The sequence below is a fragment of the Dreissena polymorpha genome, chromosome 13 (genome assembly GCF_020536995.1).
Source record: "Dreissena polymorpha isolate Duluth1 chromosome 13, UMN_Dpol_1.0, whole genome shotgun sequence".
Taxonomy (NCBI): Eukaryota; Metazoa; Mollusca; class Bivalvia; order Myida; family Dreissenidae; genus Dreissena; species Dreissena polymorpha.
This window is the reverse complement of record NC_068367.1, coordinates 29,948,113-29,966,645: the sequence shown is the minus strand read 5'-3', so window position 1 is coordinate 29,966,645 and position 18,533 is coordinate 29,948,113. Positions and strand designations below refer to the sequence as shown.

At 36.0% G+C, this 18,533-nt stretch overlaps 1 protein-coding gene across 1 annotated transcript; it reads left to right on the top strand.

Moving 5' to 3' along the window:
* Window positions 1–4,931: 4,931 nt before the first annotated feature.
* Window positions 4,932–13,456, top strand: LOC127855656 (uncharacterized). The gene is made up of 3 exons (XM_052391397.1): window positions 4,932–5,113; window positions 11,304–11,452; window positions 12,204–13,456. The coding sequence occupies exons 2-3, from the start codon at window positions 11,354–11,356 to the stop codon at window positions 13,134–13,136; spliced, it is 1,032 nt and encodes a 343-aa protein (XP_052247357.1). The 5' UTR covers window positions 4,932–5,113; window positions 11,304–11,353; the 3' UTR covers window positions 13,137–13,456.
* Window positions 13,457–18,533: the final 5,077 nt, after the last annotated feature.

Below are 18,533 nucleotides of genomic sequence, written 5' to 3'. Positions count from 1 at the left end.
CTCTAGAATTTGTTAGACCCCTTGGATCCAAAACACTTAAAGGGTAAATACTTCAAAATGCATATTTTTTCTAGTATAATGACAGTTTTGGCTAAGTTGTAATTTCTTGTGTAAATCTGTACTGATTATTTTGTCACATTTGTTATCAGTTTGTAGCAAATTAATCTATAATGGGAACTATTACTGATAAGCCATTTTTGAGAAATTCCCTGCAGATATTGATCATTGCAGTGTGTAACTTTTTAAAACTCAGCTTTCTTAGCCAAGTAGTGTCTGATACAGTTAGAAAACCAGCATGAGTTGCCCTGAACAAATTGATAATGACCACAGACTGACAGAATCATGATTCCAAGGTACTTAATTACCCTCTCACTGTGCTCTATGCCAGATGTTAATATCAGTGGTCAGTAATACAAGCTAGTTGTAGTGTTTGATATATTTTATTTCACAGAAGGAGTATTAAATGCATGTTTTTCGGCGTGCTGTATTAAGCCAGCTTTTCACCTTACCTGACATTTGTAAGTGTCCAATAAAATTCAAATAAAATTTCCCGCGGCTAGGTACGAATGAATACACTTCATTTATTCCATTGGCTGATTTGAGTATACCACCAGAACATTGGAAACATATACGCGTCTTTGTAACACTGTTTTACTGCATGAAACAATTTTATCTCTAATGAAAAGGCTTAATAGATAGAACAGTTTTACACTCAATTCTCGACATCAATACAGTTTGTGCGTGCACATTTTATTTTCAGAGGATTGCCATGGCAAAAGCTTTTATACTTAAAGGCTATGTTCTCATATTTAGTATTTACTTCCATATTCCGGTCAACATGTTAAAGCGGGTATATACGATTTTTTATATGTGTTTAATTGTAATATATTGATAAAATATGTTACAATAACACAAAATAGGCTAGAAAAATTATACATTAAAGCCAAATTTCATAAAATGCAGCAAAGACAAATTAGTGCCCCGAGCCGATAGTGACGTACATATTTTCCTACAATAACCGAAGCATTCGTCTTTGTATTAGGATCGGAGATAGTGTTCGTGTGTCGTATAAATAGATATAGTTGCAGAAATCCAAATAAACCGTTAAACTAAGTTTAGATGCACATCGTACATGTATGGTATACATGCTGGCGAATTCGGCTGTACAGCCGTTTTCAATTTCAGAATTAAATATCTGGCTTATTTCGCATTTTTCGACACATGTTCTTCTTAACTTTTATTTTAATTTATATTGAAACTTATATATAATAAGTTTTTTACACAGTTTATATTAATTCATAAATATTTGACAAAATCGTATATACCCGCTTAAAGTATAAAGAGCAGTGGAAGCGAGGCCTCACTTTAATGCAGTGCATTTCAACCCGTGAGATATCGGGTCAATTCGCGGTTAGTGTGTCTGGATGTCAGAGTTTATATACAGGTCATCCCCGGAGTTCGCGGCCAGTAAAATAATCGTTATATAATAAAGACGATATCCGTGAACTAGGTGACCAGGAATTTTCTTTAGACAAGAAATATGTTAAATGAAGATGTTCAGCAATATTATTATGATATGCCAATAATAGATTCTTAATGTGTTTTCAACAATACAATGATAAATATTATTTTTGATTAATTTAACAATAATTATTCCACCATATTGACTTATGTATTAAGCATGAGCGCGATGATTCTCGATACTGTTAATAATCAAATCAAATAGCAATGCCCGACAAACCACTAAAACAGGTTTGTTCGAAGAACGCGCCTATAAATATGGATACTTCGGGTGTGGCCGGTTGACTCATATGTTTTAATTTCACTTCCATTCTTCTTTTGGTTTTCTGTTTTGTATCTATAGGTTTATGACCAGCAATATGTAATAATGTAAAAAAAGCCGCAAAAACTCCGCGTAACATCCAGTTCTGCGTGTGATGCAAAAAACATTCGCTATCCTTGATCTCATTCGTTGAACTATCAACGCCGTATATCTTTTTCGGCGTGCTGTATTAAGCCAGCTTTTCACCTGACCTGACCTTTGTAAGTTTCCAATAATATTCAAATAAAATTTCCCGCGGCTAGGTACGAATGAATACTCTTCATTTATTCCATTGGCTGATTTGAGTATAACACCAAAACATTGGAAACATATCCGCGTCTTTGTAATACTGTGATACTGCATGAAACAATTTTATCTCCAATGAAAAGGCTCAATAGATAGAACAGTTTTACAATCAATTCTCGACATTAATACAGCATGTGCGTTCACCTTTTATTTTCAGAGAATTACCAGCGCAAAAGCGTTTATACTAAAGGCTATGTTCTCATATTTAGTACTTACTTCCATATTCATGTCAACATGTTAACATGTAAAAGTATAAAGAGCAGTGGAAGCGAGGCCTCACTTTAATGCATTGCATTTCAACCCGCGAGGTTTCGGGTCAATTCGCGGCCAGTGTGTGAAAGTCAGAGTTTATATACAGTTCATCACCGGAGTTCGCAGCCAGTAGAATAATCGTTATATAATAAAGACTCTATCCGTGAACTAGGTGACCTGGAGTTTTCTTCAGAATAGAAATATGTTAAATGAAGATATTCAGCAATATAATTAAGAAATGTCAATAATAGATTATTAATGTGTTTTCTACAATACAATGATAAATATTATTTTAGATTAATTTAACAATAATTATTCCACCATATTGACTATTGTATTAAGCATGAGCGCGATGATTCTCGAAACTGTTAATAATCGAATCATATAGCAATGTCCGACAAACCACTAAAACAGGTTTGTTCGAAGAACGCGCCTATAAATACGGATACTTCTCGCGTGGCCGGTTGACTCATATGTTTTAATTTCACTTCCATTCTTCTTTTGGTTTTCTGTTTTGTATCTAAAGGTTTATGACCAGCAATATGTAATAATGTAAAATAAGCCGCGAAAACTCCGCGTAACATCCCTTACTGCGTGTGATGCAGCTAAGAACTGCACAGAAAAAGACATTCGCTAGCATTGATCTCATTCATTGAACTATCAACGCCGTTTATCTTTTTTAAAGATATTTCTTGTTTAAAGATATTTCTTGTTAACAATTAACAAAAAAATATGTAATTTAAATGGGAACTTCATATCAAAACAAGATTCCATAATAATTCACTTTATATAATCATATTTAAGATATGTTAACACATATCAAATTGATACTCTATGAAAACAATAAAGAAATAATTTCAATAATAAGTTTCTGGAGATAGAAATCAGAATCAGAATAACCTTCAAAGTCAAGATTTATCTTTCTTATTTGCAGAGTAATTAATCAAGATTTAATCATTTTCAGGCTTTATGTATTAAAACGATGTCAGAAAATTGAAAATAAAACGGTAATGAATGATACACAATATTAATGAAATGAAATATAAAATCGATACATTTTCATATTTCTTAATTGTTTAGTGTAAAACAGCCTACTGTTGAATAATATGTTTATAAAATTATATTTAAGTAAACGGCAATACCTTAAGTTAATTGAATTACAACCAATCAGCGGTGTCGTTCTGACCGGAAATAAGCGTTTGTCGAATAAATATTTCCGCATTACATAAGTGCTCACAAAGTAACATAACCCGTAGCCATCCCGTGACCGGTTCACTTGCGTAAGCAAACGAGACCGCAATACCACACCTGGATACGACAGTTGAGTTCGAAAATGGTTTGGATCGGTAAAAAAAAACATGGCCGCCAGGGGAGTCTTTTTCCTTATATTTATATAGTAACAAAGCTTTTGAACACTCTAGAAGTCACATTTTTTGCCTAATCATCATGAAATTTTGTCAAGACATTAGCTATGTGGATGTCTCGGACGAGTTTGAAAATGGTCGTGCTAAGTGGAAAAACATGGGCACCAGGTGGTAAGGCAGTTTTATTTATATGTATAAAGTGAAAACATGTGAACAGTCTGGAAGACACATTATCTTCATGAAATTTGGACATATCTTGGATAGTTAAAAAATGGTTCAGGACTGTTAAAAAACATGGCCGCCAGGGGGCCATTTGTTGTTCATTCTTCATGAAACTTCGTTAGAACATCATTGTGTTTCATTGATATCTTGGGCTGCAAAGAACAGGTCATTTCTTTTTATCTCAGGTGAGCGACTTTGGGCCTTTCAGGCCCTCTTGTTTTCAGATTTGCAAATCTTTGTTGTAGTTATGTTTTTGCTAGCAAACATTAGTACTGAACATTTACCACTCTCTCTAAAATAGAAATAGTATGCACCTTTTGACGATTTAAAAACCTGTAAGTTATAAAGCGTTACAAACGCGAACGATTGAATAGTTTGGAGAGTTCTGTTGTTATCGTTATATTTTGTGACATTACGCGCATTTCTTATATTAATGTATATAATACGCTATATTCAATATCTATGTCAGCACGGATTGCTGAGTGGTGTAAGCGCTAGACTTTTACTCTAAGGGTCAGTGATTCGAACCCAGTTGTGGGTTACTTTTTTCTTTCTTTAATTTTATTTTTGTTTTATACTGGAACTCTTTATTTCCGATGTTTACATTTATAAATTTATAGTTTTAAATGACAAACTTCATGACATGTCAACATTTGTGAACATGTCCCTTTAACGAGTACCAGTATAATGATGTCGTGACATATATAAACCCGTATTTAATTATGTACCTAGATATATTTCAATTTTATGGTATAAAGCGATCCATTTTTTAATCTTAACTACACAAATGTTACTTTGAAATATAAAACTTAACACGTATTTAATACCAAACATGGTTTGTATGATCATTCAAAGAGAGATCCGTTTTGCTTTCTATTTCCGCTTTGACATTGTAACCGCACCACTCAACTATTGATTTCAGTTTTCCACACCGCACTCTATGCATCAAGTTTATTTATAGGCTATAATTGTGTGTTGAATACATTCTGTAAACGCATAGTGAAAGCAAGGACCAATACACTGAATGTGCTCTAATACGGAGTATATTTGCTTAATTCGGATTAAATTGTTATGGGTTAAATTGACGTAATGTGTGTGATTAAATATCCTGAATGTTTACTTATTGGGATAAACTAGCAGAGCATTCGTGAGTATTATGTGTTTATTATGTGTTAATTCTTGCATACAGTAAATCAGGTATGTTTATTAAAACATACGTTTGTAAATTGAGCTTGACATAGTTATTAACATTAGTAAGCCCTTTCTACATTGGTTTAACATCGTTCAGTCATTGTTAAACTGAGCTTTTTTGTTTCATCTTGTGTTTACTTCATTGACAAAACGATGTCTTTATCAATTACTGACCTTAAAAATTGCGTTGAATTAGGCATTTTTATATTTTCAAGGAGCCTTTTCACAGATTTTGGCATATTTTGAAGTTAGTCCATATAAACGGACTCCCGGAGCCTTTGATAATTTTTGCTATGGCGGCTCTATAAGCTTAGAGTTGAATTATTGCAACTAATTTTGAAGTTTCTTATTAAATGCTTTATATTGATAAATGTAAACATTGGATCTTAAAAGCTCCAGTAAAAAATCAAGAATAAAATTTAAAAAAAAAGTAGCCGGTACAAGGGCTCGAACCAGTGACCTTCGGAGTCTTGGAGTTAGTCTGAAGTAAAAATGCAATGCCCTCTCGGCTATTCCGCCGGGTTTACACGTTTTAAGTATTTTATACCTTATATAAGCAATCTTCGTAGTTTCGTAAATTTAAACGACAACAACAGAACTCTCCAAATTATTCAATCGTTTCGCGTTGCAACGCTTTATAATTTTTAGGTTTTCAAATTGCAAAAGATACATATAATGGATATATTGGACTATGGTTAATGTTCAGTAATACTGTTTCCTCACAAATATCATAACTAAAACGAAAATTTGCGAATCTGAAACAACTTTTTCAATTTTGTCAATTTACCAAACCGTGAAAAGATCCCTTTGATTCACATACAATTATTATACTAGTATGTAAAGCCGATCCATCCAAACATTCTCTTATTGATCAATCAATCCTTAATCCATAAATTATTCTAGTCTCCCATTCACCTAGTCCTATATTAATCCGCTCATCTATCCATCCATTAATCAATCAATCCATCAATCTATTATTCCATACATCCATTTAATGACCTCTAGGTCCATTTATTCATCGTTCTATTCATCATTCAATTCATCTATTCATCAATCTATCCATCAATCCAGGATTCCATACATCCATTCATTGACCTCAATGTCCATTTATTCATCCATCTATTCATCAATCCATCCATCAATCTAATATTCCATACATCCATTCAATGACCTCTAAGTCCATTTATTCATCCATCCATTTATAATTAAATTCATTCATGCATCAATCCATCCATCAATCTAGCATTCCATACATCCATCCATTGACCTCTAGGTCCATTTATTCATCCAGCCATGCATCTATTCATCCACTAGTCCATCCATGCATCCATTATTAATATATCCATCATTCAAGTTGTCCGTGATCCGTCAATAGCATGTCTGTCCGTAGTATCGGCCCTCTTAATGAATACATACGGATTTTGGAAGTGTACAAATACAAAAAACGCATGTGTTATATGTCACTCTATAGTCAAATATGTATTCTTGGACATAACAACGAAAACTGCATTTAAATTGGCATTGTTTTGACAAAATACTGGTTGGACTTAGCTCCCTGTAGTAATTTATATCATGTACAATTGTTCTCATAAAATGGCCTTTCTGATTGCATTGTAAGGTGCGTTACTTTGCCTGTTCAAATAATAGTATCTTCATGGAAAAAGGAAACTCTTGCTTATGTTGTTCTTAAAGTATGTGTTACATTTTATTTAAAAAAGCTGCAAATAAAAAAAATGATTAAGCTACTATTAATCCATGAACAAACCGACATAATTGTGTGTTTCGTAATTTAACAATCATAGCATCACCCTGAAATAAACATGAACTACTTTCCAATGAACAACGGAAATCAAGAGAATGATCGTCGTCATTGTCATGGAAAACCATTATATAAATTACGATTTCTAAAAATTGAAAATCACTTTCCAGCACTTCTTGGATGCTTTTCGTTAAAGGCATGATACAATGAGGAGGGCCGATACTATGAGAATAAGGAATACGTCTGATTCGTCCTTACGTTAGTCTTCTTACGACTTCTCCTTAACCATTTGAAATTTTAACGAAATGTCACACGAATAATCCGCGGATAACACTCTTTCAAAGCTTTACAAATCGTTCCGGTCCATTGCTTATGGTCATTAGAGCTAAACATATATAATATTAAAAATGAAAACTTCAAAGCTCACAAGGGTCTTAGCTTATGATTTTGTCTAGTAATCCTATACTTAACTGTTCAAATCCTACCATTGAGTTTTAACTGGCAACCCACAAGGGGCCACACTATTTATGTAGACTTATACATAAACTAACTTTAAAATCTTATCTGAAATCACACGGGTTTAATATTTGGTGTGGTCTAGTGGTCCTTTACTAAGTGAGTTAAAATCATGCCGAGGTCACATGATTGTATAGACTTGTAAAGTTAATAACTTTAATAATCTGTGAAGCCTAACAGGTAAGGGGTGTAATATTTGGTATGTCATATCGTATGGTGGTCCTTTATAAAGTTAGTTTATTTTTATAATTTACATATTGGAACAAATATCTTAAATCGCAAGGCTTAACGGTTTGGTATTTAGCATAAAACATTTTATGGTGGCCGGCATTAAGCAAACTCTTATTCTCTGAAACCGTAAGGGTTATGTGTTTAATAGATTGTCTGCGCCATCTTATAGTGGTCCTCTACTAAGTTAATCATAAACCTGGGGTCAAAATTGGCCCACCGGGAGGCTTCTTAAAAAGATATTGATTTTATTGTGAATACTTTTATTTGTTCTGATACCCTCTCAGACCATATACAATATATGTCATACAAAGTAAAAAAAACCAGCCCAGATGAAACGGAAGGTTATAACACAAACATCACAATTTCCGCACATAACATTTTGTGTTTCTACAATTCTCAGATGAGCGACGTATGGCCTTTTGGCCTTTTTGTTAAATATTGTTGTTTTTGAGAATGGCTTCTTCCCTCAATATGCGACCCCCTGTATGTATTTAATTACAGGCAATGCATATCGATACTGTTACTTCCTTTTCCGTGTGATTAAAGCCCAATAAACCCTCAAAATAAACGAATATGTCGTAAAATATTTCGTAAAATAAATTTAACCCATAAAAAATCAGTGTTCCTTTTAGCATCAGCCAAAATTTCAATGGTTTGGTAACATAGATTGAACGAGCTAAAAAATGCTCTTTTTTATTTTTGTATGACTGTAAGAACTACCGTGCGTCGTGCTTCCAACGCTGCCTAAAGCCAATCTCGTGTTGGTATGTAAATGTTCGGATATCGTCGCGGAAAATTCACAGGGGGTATAGCAACCCCGGAAACCCGATATCATATCATTTTTTCATCACCATGTTGAATGTAACCCCCCATGCACACATAGACGCCCGCTCAACTACGATCCAAAGGTGGCCGAAAACGTGGCCGATCGTGACAAATCGCAGGAGAAACGTATTTGGAGTCTTCAGAAGCGCAGTATGATCGCGGTAAAGTCTTCATAATCGGAGAGCTCTACGCTCTCGCCACGCTTATTTTGAACATGCTCAAAACAAGCGTAGAGGGATCGTAGCCAAAAAGAATCGGTGTAAAGTCGTAAAAAGAGCGTAGTAAAAGCGCCGTAATTGTACAGGCAGCGCGGAAGCATCGTGGAGAGATCTTCATGATCGTAGTAAAAGCGCAGTAAAATCTCTGAGTAGCGTCGTAGTATGATATTGAATGTCGCGGCTGTAAACGCAGTAAGCGTTTGACGTAGGGGCATCGTAGAACGGTCGAAATGAAGACCATAATTTTCCAAATTGCTCGAATTAGACTCCGATCGGCCTCGATACTTTTTTTTCAGATCGTGGCTTGATCGGGATTATCGTCGTAAAGTCGCAGCTATGTGTGAACGGGGGCTAAAGTCGATTTTCTCCACCAATACGATTTTTTTAAGAAACCCTGGCGGATATGTTACTCGGGGACATTGGTTAATATAATTGTCGGTGCAAATTTTTTTCACTGGCATACCTTTAAAGAAATTTGTAAATAAAGTGCTAAATATGGGACAAATCCCTGCATCGTCGACTTAATATTTCAATAAATCCTGAATAATAATAATACCCAGTATTTTTCTTACATACATGGCAATACCTCCTTTGCATACACCAAAATATATTTTAATTCAAAAATGCCTTTAAACAATTATAGAACTGGATTTACTTACCCTACCGAAATTCATCGAAATCTATCGGCAACTTCTCCTAGCACATCCAACTTTTCACAGCATATCGGGTTTCCGGGGGTGTATAGTGTCACACATACAAAATATTTTACGAAGTATTCGTTGATGTTTAGTGTTTTGGGGGCTTTAAACGTTATTACTGAAGACGAATCAAATGAGTGTGTATGCTACTGATTACAATAGTTCAAACGTCACCATATTCAGTAACGATAATACTGTAATTTAAAATGATTTTTTAAAAACTTATTTGTATATTATTCTTTTGAGTATTTGATTTATATAAGATTACAAGTGGCACAATCAGTGGTTCAATAACATATTCATCTCGTTGAACTTGTTTGAAGACTTAACTACGTTGCAGTAACGTAAGACCTAATGTATAAGTTAGGACATGGTCCAAATCAATCGGATGTCATTTGGCCGCATACTTACTACTCAGTGATATTATAATCTGTCATTTGGAACACATTTCTTTTGTAGAATTAAATATATTTGCTTAAATATATAATTTCGCAATTAATTGTATCTATAGTGTATGTCTGCTTAAAAAAGCTTTAATAGATTTCAGATTCTTACGTCACTAAAAATTATGTTTGCAATGTTCCATTTGCTCGTTTTGGAATTCATTTTTTATTTCTGTTTGCATACGTGCATTCGATTAAAATCGTTGTATAGGTGCGTTAGGTTATTGATTACTAATAGGTAAGTGTTAGGTTCGGCTAGCCATCAAACCGTCTAAAACCTCCAATTCTTCACACTGGCCGTTCCTTGACCCCAGTTTTAATCGTTTTATGTTATAAGTTGAAGCTCTGTTATAAAAGAAGTGGAAATAACAATAATTTGTCAACTTACAGATTTTGAAGTTTCATTGTTTGCTATTTGAATGAATTGTCGCATTTAAATTGCTCAAATATTTGATTTATGCTTAGTTATCATCGTAGCGTTTAAAGGCAGAACATTTCAAACCATAGAGGTAACGGTGGGGTAGTGACATGGTGTCCGTCTTGCGATCAGGGGGTTCCGAGTTCAATCCAAACTTTGAAGAGGGTATCTTAAGAGTTCATATATCGGCAGCAAGTACTGGTTCTTCCTAGAAAGCGGTCTCGAGAGAATCTCCATTAGCTTAAGGCTTTTAAATAGAATTGAGCTTAAATAAATTGGTTTCAACTTAAACTGTATGTGAATTATCGTGCTTTTCGGTTACAAACATAACTTCATGCAATCTTCAGAAGGATATCACATTCTAAAAGCTTCCATATCAAAGGTGTGGACAATTAAACTTTAACTATTCAAGTTGAAATGCGTCTTTAGATGGTGGGCTATATTGGTGGTATGATCGGTGACGGGTTTGCGTTTGTTGCTCGATCGGTTGCCGGCTTTAGATTTGTTGCTTGATTGATAGACGATAACATGTATAGTTTTTATTCAAGATCCAACAGTGCTCATTCGGTTTCCACTTTTCTTAATTCTTTAATGTTTTAACAAACTGGGAGAGAGGTCATATCAATGTTACAAACAGTTTTTGTTTATTTAAAAATGTCATCAATCGTGTTTGTGTTCGTTTCCACTAACCCGACAGATCCTATATTTTGATTCCGACCCTAAGTTTTATTTAGGTATTCTACGTTGAGTTATCGCTCAGTTTGCTTCATTCGGTCATAGAAATTTGTCATCGAAAGCTTTTATCTTTTTTACATATTAAGAAAAAAAAATGATGAAAAGAGATTGTTTAAGACTTATATCATTGAACATTAAGATAAACGCGTTAGTTTACTGTATTGTAAAAAAGGTATAAACAGTTGGCGGATCTTCTAAACATATTCCTTTGGTGATTACAGTGGAATCAAACACGTGTTTGGCCTGTTAAACAGATAACACAGTCAGTGTCAGTCTCAACCGTTACTGTGCCTTCCTCTTCAGCATTGTCCCTCCCACAATGCAACAGTTCTCGCGCTAAGTTCCGCCTTCTGATGACTGTGAGAGTGAAGCGACGGTTTGTGGTGGGCGGATGTCTGGCCGTGGCCTTGCTGCTCGTCGGAGTCAAACTTTTCCTTGGCGTTGGCGACGAGGTAAGGTTTTTATGCTGATTTTATGTGGATTTCATATTGGTTCACTGTTTCAATGCTGTCTACGTCTCAGAACGTCTTTCTGATTAGACTTTATTTTTATGTTTGTGACTCGTTCTATAACATACATTAATGTGTTCGTGTTATCATATATGAGATCTAAAAGCACAGCCCAACTGTAAACTGTTCATATAAATAGTGTAATTTTTGCTGTAAATCTATGAAGATCAGTCAACTATTAAATAGCATGCACGCTCTACGAATTGTAACACGTCCCAGGGGAAATTACTGTAAACAGATTTTCTCCAGTTTTTTCGTCAAAGTTGTTTCCCCTGCTGCGCACAGCAGCCCTCATTGCATGTACAACCCAAATGACCCGCTGTTACACAACATAATCAATTCAAAACTGGTCTTGTTTTCAGTAAAATAAAAAAAAATGTCTTAAACAGTTTTGCTAACATAAAATTAACATTTTGTTAATATCATATTTTAACTCTAGTAAATCTAGCTCTGCTCTGTTGATTTATAGCATAAATCTAGCTTGTTTTGGTCTAAATAATGTTTGCCTGTTTGGTTTGAACGGAAAATCAACAAATACAGGTTACCTCGTGCCGATGCTGTTGAAATAAATAGAGCAAGATAGACTTGATTTTTTTTAATGTAATTTTAGTTTTTTTTATTGTTTTTTTGTTGTTGAAAATTTCAACGTAGTCTTTCTCTTCCTTGAATCTTTAACATTATGTTCTGTCCGCAGATAATAATTCCCGGGTATGACCAGTTGGACTTAAACGAGTTTCCGGATCCGGGTATTTACGAGGCTGAGGATTTCCCGAGCGATGGACCCAGCAAGGTGGAGAAGATTATTCATCAGACGTGGATAACTACCGAAATTCCGGCACGTTACGTCGACTGGATGAAATCATGGTCGCGAAATCATCCGGACTGGACTTACATGTTCTGGACGGACGAATCTGCGCGCACATTGATCGCAGACAAGTACCCACAGGTGCTTCCGGCGTACGACGGGTATCTGGAGAACATCCGGCGGGCGGACGCCATGCGGTACGCGATCCTGCATGAATATGGCGGGGTGTACGCGGATCTCGATATGGAAAGTTTACAGCCACTTGACCCAATCATAAGAAAATACTCGTGCGTTTTACCACAGGAACCCTACGAACACCCTATAATAGATTCTAACTTCGAGCATTTAGTGATCAACGCTTTGATGATCTGCAGTAAGGGGCATCCACTGATGAAGAAATTCCTCGACAACATTCCGAAATTTGCCCATATGTGGCACGTGTTAGACAGCACCGGTCCGCATTACATTACTCTACTTTATAGGCAATATTTAATCGATAATAACATAGAGGCCGGTAAATCGAATGGAGTTTACCTGGCGCCTGCGGAGTACTTCTTTCCCACGATCGATCCTGTCAAATTCCCGTACATGCGGGATCGGTGTTACAAACAATTCGCGGAAATGTCGCATTTGCAGAAGACTGCGTGTGTTTCATTGAAGCGGCGCGGGTTGGAAAGAAAACCCTACCCGTTTTCGTTCACTGTCCATCATTGGATACATACGTACTTTGTCACACGGTATTCTGTATCTCAGCCTTCGGACATACATTCCTTTATACCTAGTGTAGTTATCTATAAATCGAAAACGGAAGATAATGGATGATGTCCAGTCCCGGATTACCCATTAGGCAGAGTAGGCATCTGCCTTAGGGCCCCGCGACTTTTAGGTGCCCCATGAGTGTGTGACGAAATAATTTGTTTATGTACTTATTTAGAATATTCTAATGATTTGACAATGCCAATTAATTTATTACATTAATATGTTTCGGTTTAAGGTATAGCATTCGCTTACCATGTAACACACATTTATTATTCGCAAACATGTATTGTTTTCTAAAAATCTTCATCTAATACTTGTAATGTCGTATTAGAATTACGGTATTACAATGACATTTTTACCTATAAAACGACATTGTCTTGTCAGACTTGTCGCAGGTAGGCTTATTTTTATACGAGTGTAATCGAATGGGCGCTGGCATTGTAGTAGGCACTAGGCCGACCAAGGGCCCGGGACGTGGGCCCCAACAGTTTCACTTCATTTGAGTCTCCACGGTGCTTATTCGGCACTGATGATTTAGCCTCGAGTTCTGGTGCTTCTGTTACTTAATTATATTTGTAAAATACTATTAAAACCAATATCTCTATCTATGCGAGTTATTTGAAAACACCCGGTAACATTTAGGATATAATTAAAGCCGACGGTTTTCACCTTTGTTTTTGAAAATCGGCGCCCGAGTTTAAATAATATGAGACGCGTTCTGAGAAAACGGGTCTGTGCGGATTGCACAGGCTAATTTGGGATGACACTTTAAGCACACGCATTAAACCCCCTGTTCAAAGAGCAAGGTTCACTTTTGCATATGTAATGCATATGCCGTTCATGTTCACACACGTGTGGTCTTCCCAGGCCATATTGTGGTATAGAAACACACGGATTCTAGATTACACGGATAAGAAACGGGACCGTTACGCCAAATATCTTGTTGTGTCTAAGTCACGTGACCGTGTCGTAACTATCGATCTTTTATCGAAGCGCCGAGGTTATAAATTTGATGTACCCACTCACGTATTTTGTTAAATTATAGTTTCATTTTTAAGCCGATTTTGACAAATTATATATCATTAGAAAGCTTACGTAACGTAGTTTTCAGATATATTAATATATATTAAGTTTTTCTTCTGATTTCGGCAGCCCGGCGAGTTATAACTTTAACTCCGTGAGAAACATCACCCATGGGCTTTATCATCCTTAAGTGGAGTTGTCTGAAAATAGTCGATCTCATTTTGTTCAACTTTGCTTGTCCATACTACGGATACCTTCAACACAAATAATGTAATATATGTAGTATTCACATTTCAATCTCACCCATTCCACTGTTTTCATTTACTGATCTGATAAACCCCGCCTAACGTCATGTCGGTAGGAGCTACCGTATGTTTTGTATGAAGCTTACGTTTTCCCTAAGATGTTGAATTCTTATAATGCTGTGATGAACTTGTTTACATTGAGCTTCTTCTTCTGTGAAAATTTGGCTTAATGAATATGCATTAATTGTTTAATCAGGGACGACACTTTCCGCTTGTATGGAAGTTTTTGTTTTATAAGAAGTCCATTCTGAACGAAAATCCAGTGTAGGATGAAGGTGTCGTCCCTGATATCCATATGCGGACTGCACCTGCTATTCTGGGATGACACTATGCACATGCATTAAGCCCCGTTTTCCCAGGATAAGGCTCTGTTGTTGTTTTTTATATAACTTTTGTACCCGCGATATTTCAATTTGTATTTTCGTTAGTGTTTACCTGTCATAAAACGTACACACAGTGATCACTCGTTCGTTTTTATTTCTTTTACTTTAAGCGAGTATATATAACACTCTTTCTTGAAAACAAAATATATGTAAACAATACAAATCTAGAATTGAATTTCAGAAAAGGTGGTATCAGAAAACGAATAAATTTAGAGTTTTAAATAATTTCGAATGATTTCCGTTTTACTTTTTGGAAATATGTGCATGTTTGTGCAGACGACGCATGTGCACAATTTTATATTCTTTAACAAATACGAATAAACGTGTCTGTATCCGCTAAAAAATTGGTATTAATGATGTTCAATGAAGTAAACACATTTTGATCTGTGGTACCATTATAAGATAGATAATATATTTGATGGTACATTCTTCGTCACGTGTGTTGGATTAAGATTGATATATGCATGCTAACATTAAACTCGTATTTGCTCGCCTTATACACAAAGGGAAATAACTTGTGTACATCGACGACCAAACACTGCACAATGATCTTCCCTATAACCAACTCGAGCTCTTACCGATGTCATGTAACGTCAGAGAAAATTTATATTACGATAATACCATTACAAAAGCAAACAAATAAACGAAATAACCGTTAAACAACGAAAATTCGCTAACGTAATGATAAAATGCAGTTTTGCCTACTCGTCTGTTTACTAATATGTGTTCTGTATATACAATATCTGCTGTGTGTCTTTAATATGCCCCGCGTCATGCGATAATGGGTCTTATTTCGCACGCGGGCAGTCACGGACTCGCTGTCTGGTTTGACGCTACCCTGTCCGCCATTTAAACCACGTAACATTGCGGGAGTTTATCGCGGACAGCGTAGCTCTAGACCAACCTGCGCAAGCTGGCCTGGAGCTATGCTGCCCGACTATGGATAAAGACCCGTTGTCGCACGACGCGCCTCTTTTGTCACCACTCTAAGACGGGGATATATCCGAGTTACGCAGATTATAAAATATTTGCACGTATTTTTTTTTTAATAGTTACAATAATCGGTGTTTGCATTCGATTGCACTACATTTTTTAGAAGTAACATGACAATTATTTGTGACTGTTATATAGAGCTAGCACGCCCAGTATTATTTTTGTTCGAACGTATACTGTTATGCGCATTATTGCAAACAAATCTATCAATCCATCGAACGTAGGGAATATAATATATTCTTCGATACTTTTTTTTAAATGGAATTCCAGAAAATTCAACTCAAGCTTCCAATTGGAAGGTAAGACCGAATTTGACTGTAACCTCGCTAGGCATTGCAACCAAATTCAGTTATATTTTCACGTGCTATTTTCCATATGATATTATCCCCGTGATATTTAACACCCGTCCGATTGTTCAACCTTATGTTAAACTCGTGGATTTTGCAGAACAAAATTACATGTTATGCCACTGCAATCATCTGCATTGTTCTCGTTCACATCATGTTGATAAAATGTCGACGCCAAAACAATACTTTGCAATATTGTTATTCAAATCCAAGTTTAATTAATAATAAAGTCAATTTCAAGTAATGTTCAAACAAACATTTCCGCCAATTGAATACAAACAATGTAAAAGGAGATCTAGTCTAGCATGCCATATTTAATTTTTAGCTTTGCAAAGGTGAAGTCCCACGGATAATTTCTTCTTTTCTTTAGACCATGAGCTTGTTACGTGCTTATTAGAAGCCTTATAATCGTGTTAATTGGATGACCGGGGTTTAATTGTTGAAATCTTGTCAGTTGTAAACGGCGTTTCAGGTAAATTAGCAATAAAACAAGCGCCATTTTCCTGATCAAATATTCATGCGCTCGGTGACGCGTCCAGCCAACCTAATAACGTACCGGGTAATGGAGAATCGTTGAATTCTTGCGCGAGAGCAACTTGAGCCTCGTTTGAAGCCTAGTGGGAATCTGGGATCGTTCGCAATATGGCCGAGCAAATGAATAATTGAGGATCTGCTTCAAAGTTGTTCGATTTCCAGGTAGATTCCAAGATTTTTACGGGCTCACCTTATTAATGGCCAATCTCTTGAGATTTTCGGATAGCACGGAATGATTGTGGTCACTAGTCCGTTTCGCAAACATCGCCTGTTTCGCGTCTATTTCGTCCAGCAGTAATACATTTCAAAATGGGTCTCATGCTAAGCAATCTGGGCCAAAAGCTTTAAGCGTCATCACAGATTAGCATGTTTAGTCCGCACAAGCTAATCAGGGACGACACGTTCCGCCTAGACTGATTTTCGTTTAGAAGTGACTTCCTTTGAACGATAAATTATTTTATTTTTTTATTCAATAAAAGACATACAATGTATACAGGTGTATGATCATAAAAAAGTGATACCATATAGCACGATAAGTTATATTACAGCGGAAAGTGTCGTCTCTGATTAGTCTGTGCGGACTGCACGTGCGAATATGGGACGAAACTTAAGGCACATGCATTAAACCCAGTTTTCCCAGAAAGAGTCATAAATGATGGTCAATGCACAAACAGGTACCATAGAATACCAGGTAAGCCTTGGAAACAGAAAAAAAAATTTGCGATGCTACGAATACTATATACCCGTAATCAACGAACGTGGGTTAACCCATTTATACCTAGCGTCTAGAAAAAGGGCATTGGCAAACAGCGTAGACCCAGATGAGACGACGCATGATGTGGCGTCTCATCTGGGTCTGCGCTGTTTGCTTAAAGGAATTGTTGTAAGAAATATTCTAAATTTAGAAATAAATATACATGACATCCCTAATTTTGGAAATAAATTGATCCAATTTAGAAGGATTGGAGAGTCCACTAGGCTTAAATGGGTTATTAAGTACCAATCAAACAAGCTGCAATCAGCACTCGCACTGATATTAACTTGATAGACCATCAATATCTGCCTTTTTAATATCAATGAAAATACCGTAAATTTCGAAAATACTTGCAAAATATTTTAATTGCGGACGACAATTTAACTGTCGGATGTAAACAGGAGCTTCGCTCTGTGAATACGGTGAAAATGAATGTGCGTTAAGTGTCGTCCCATATTAGCCTGCGAAGTCCGCACGGGCTTATCAGGGTTGACACTTTCCGCCTAAACTTAATTTACTTCCTGCAAATGTAAAATGCTACAAAAGCGAAGTGTCGTCCCTTATTAGTGTGGACTGCACAGGCTTATCAAGGACGACACTTAACGCACATGAATCAATTCCCGTTTCCCTGAGCGTGGGTCACACGTTATTTGATCCTATTCAGTTATTCAGTTGTTTGTAACGACTAACAATAGCGCGAATTACTGACCTCAAACCTTACATCGATCTGAACAAAGTCTGTCAAAGACCTATGACACAGTTTTATAATCACGGTCATTATAAATGCATGTGGAAAGGCCAACTGACGCTGACGGATCCTTTCAAACCGGCGAACACATGAACAATTCAGAAGTTTTCTTGAATAAAATATAGGCCAATCCTATAAAAATTTCAGTATTTATTACTAACAAGGCAAGCTATTGGTAATTCAAATCACCATTCAGAACTTAGCCATTCGCCAAACACGATGTTTGTATAAATGTTGCTTAAATAGTGTGGATATATATGAAGCAATTTCAAGGTAATCTTTTTAAACGTTGACCATGCTGTTATAGGGGCGTCTTCATACACAAGTGTGACCGTGAATTGCTAGATTGTCGCCTTCAAACTGTATAGGTCAA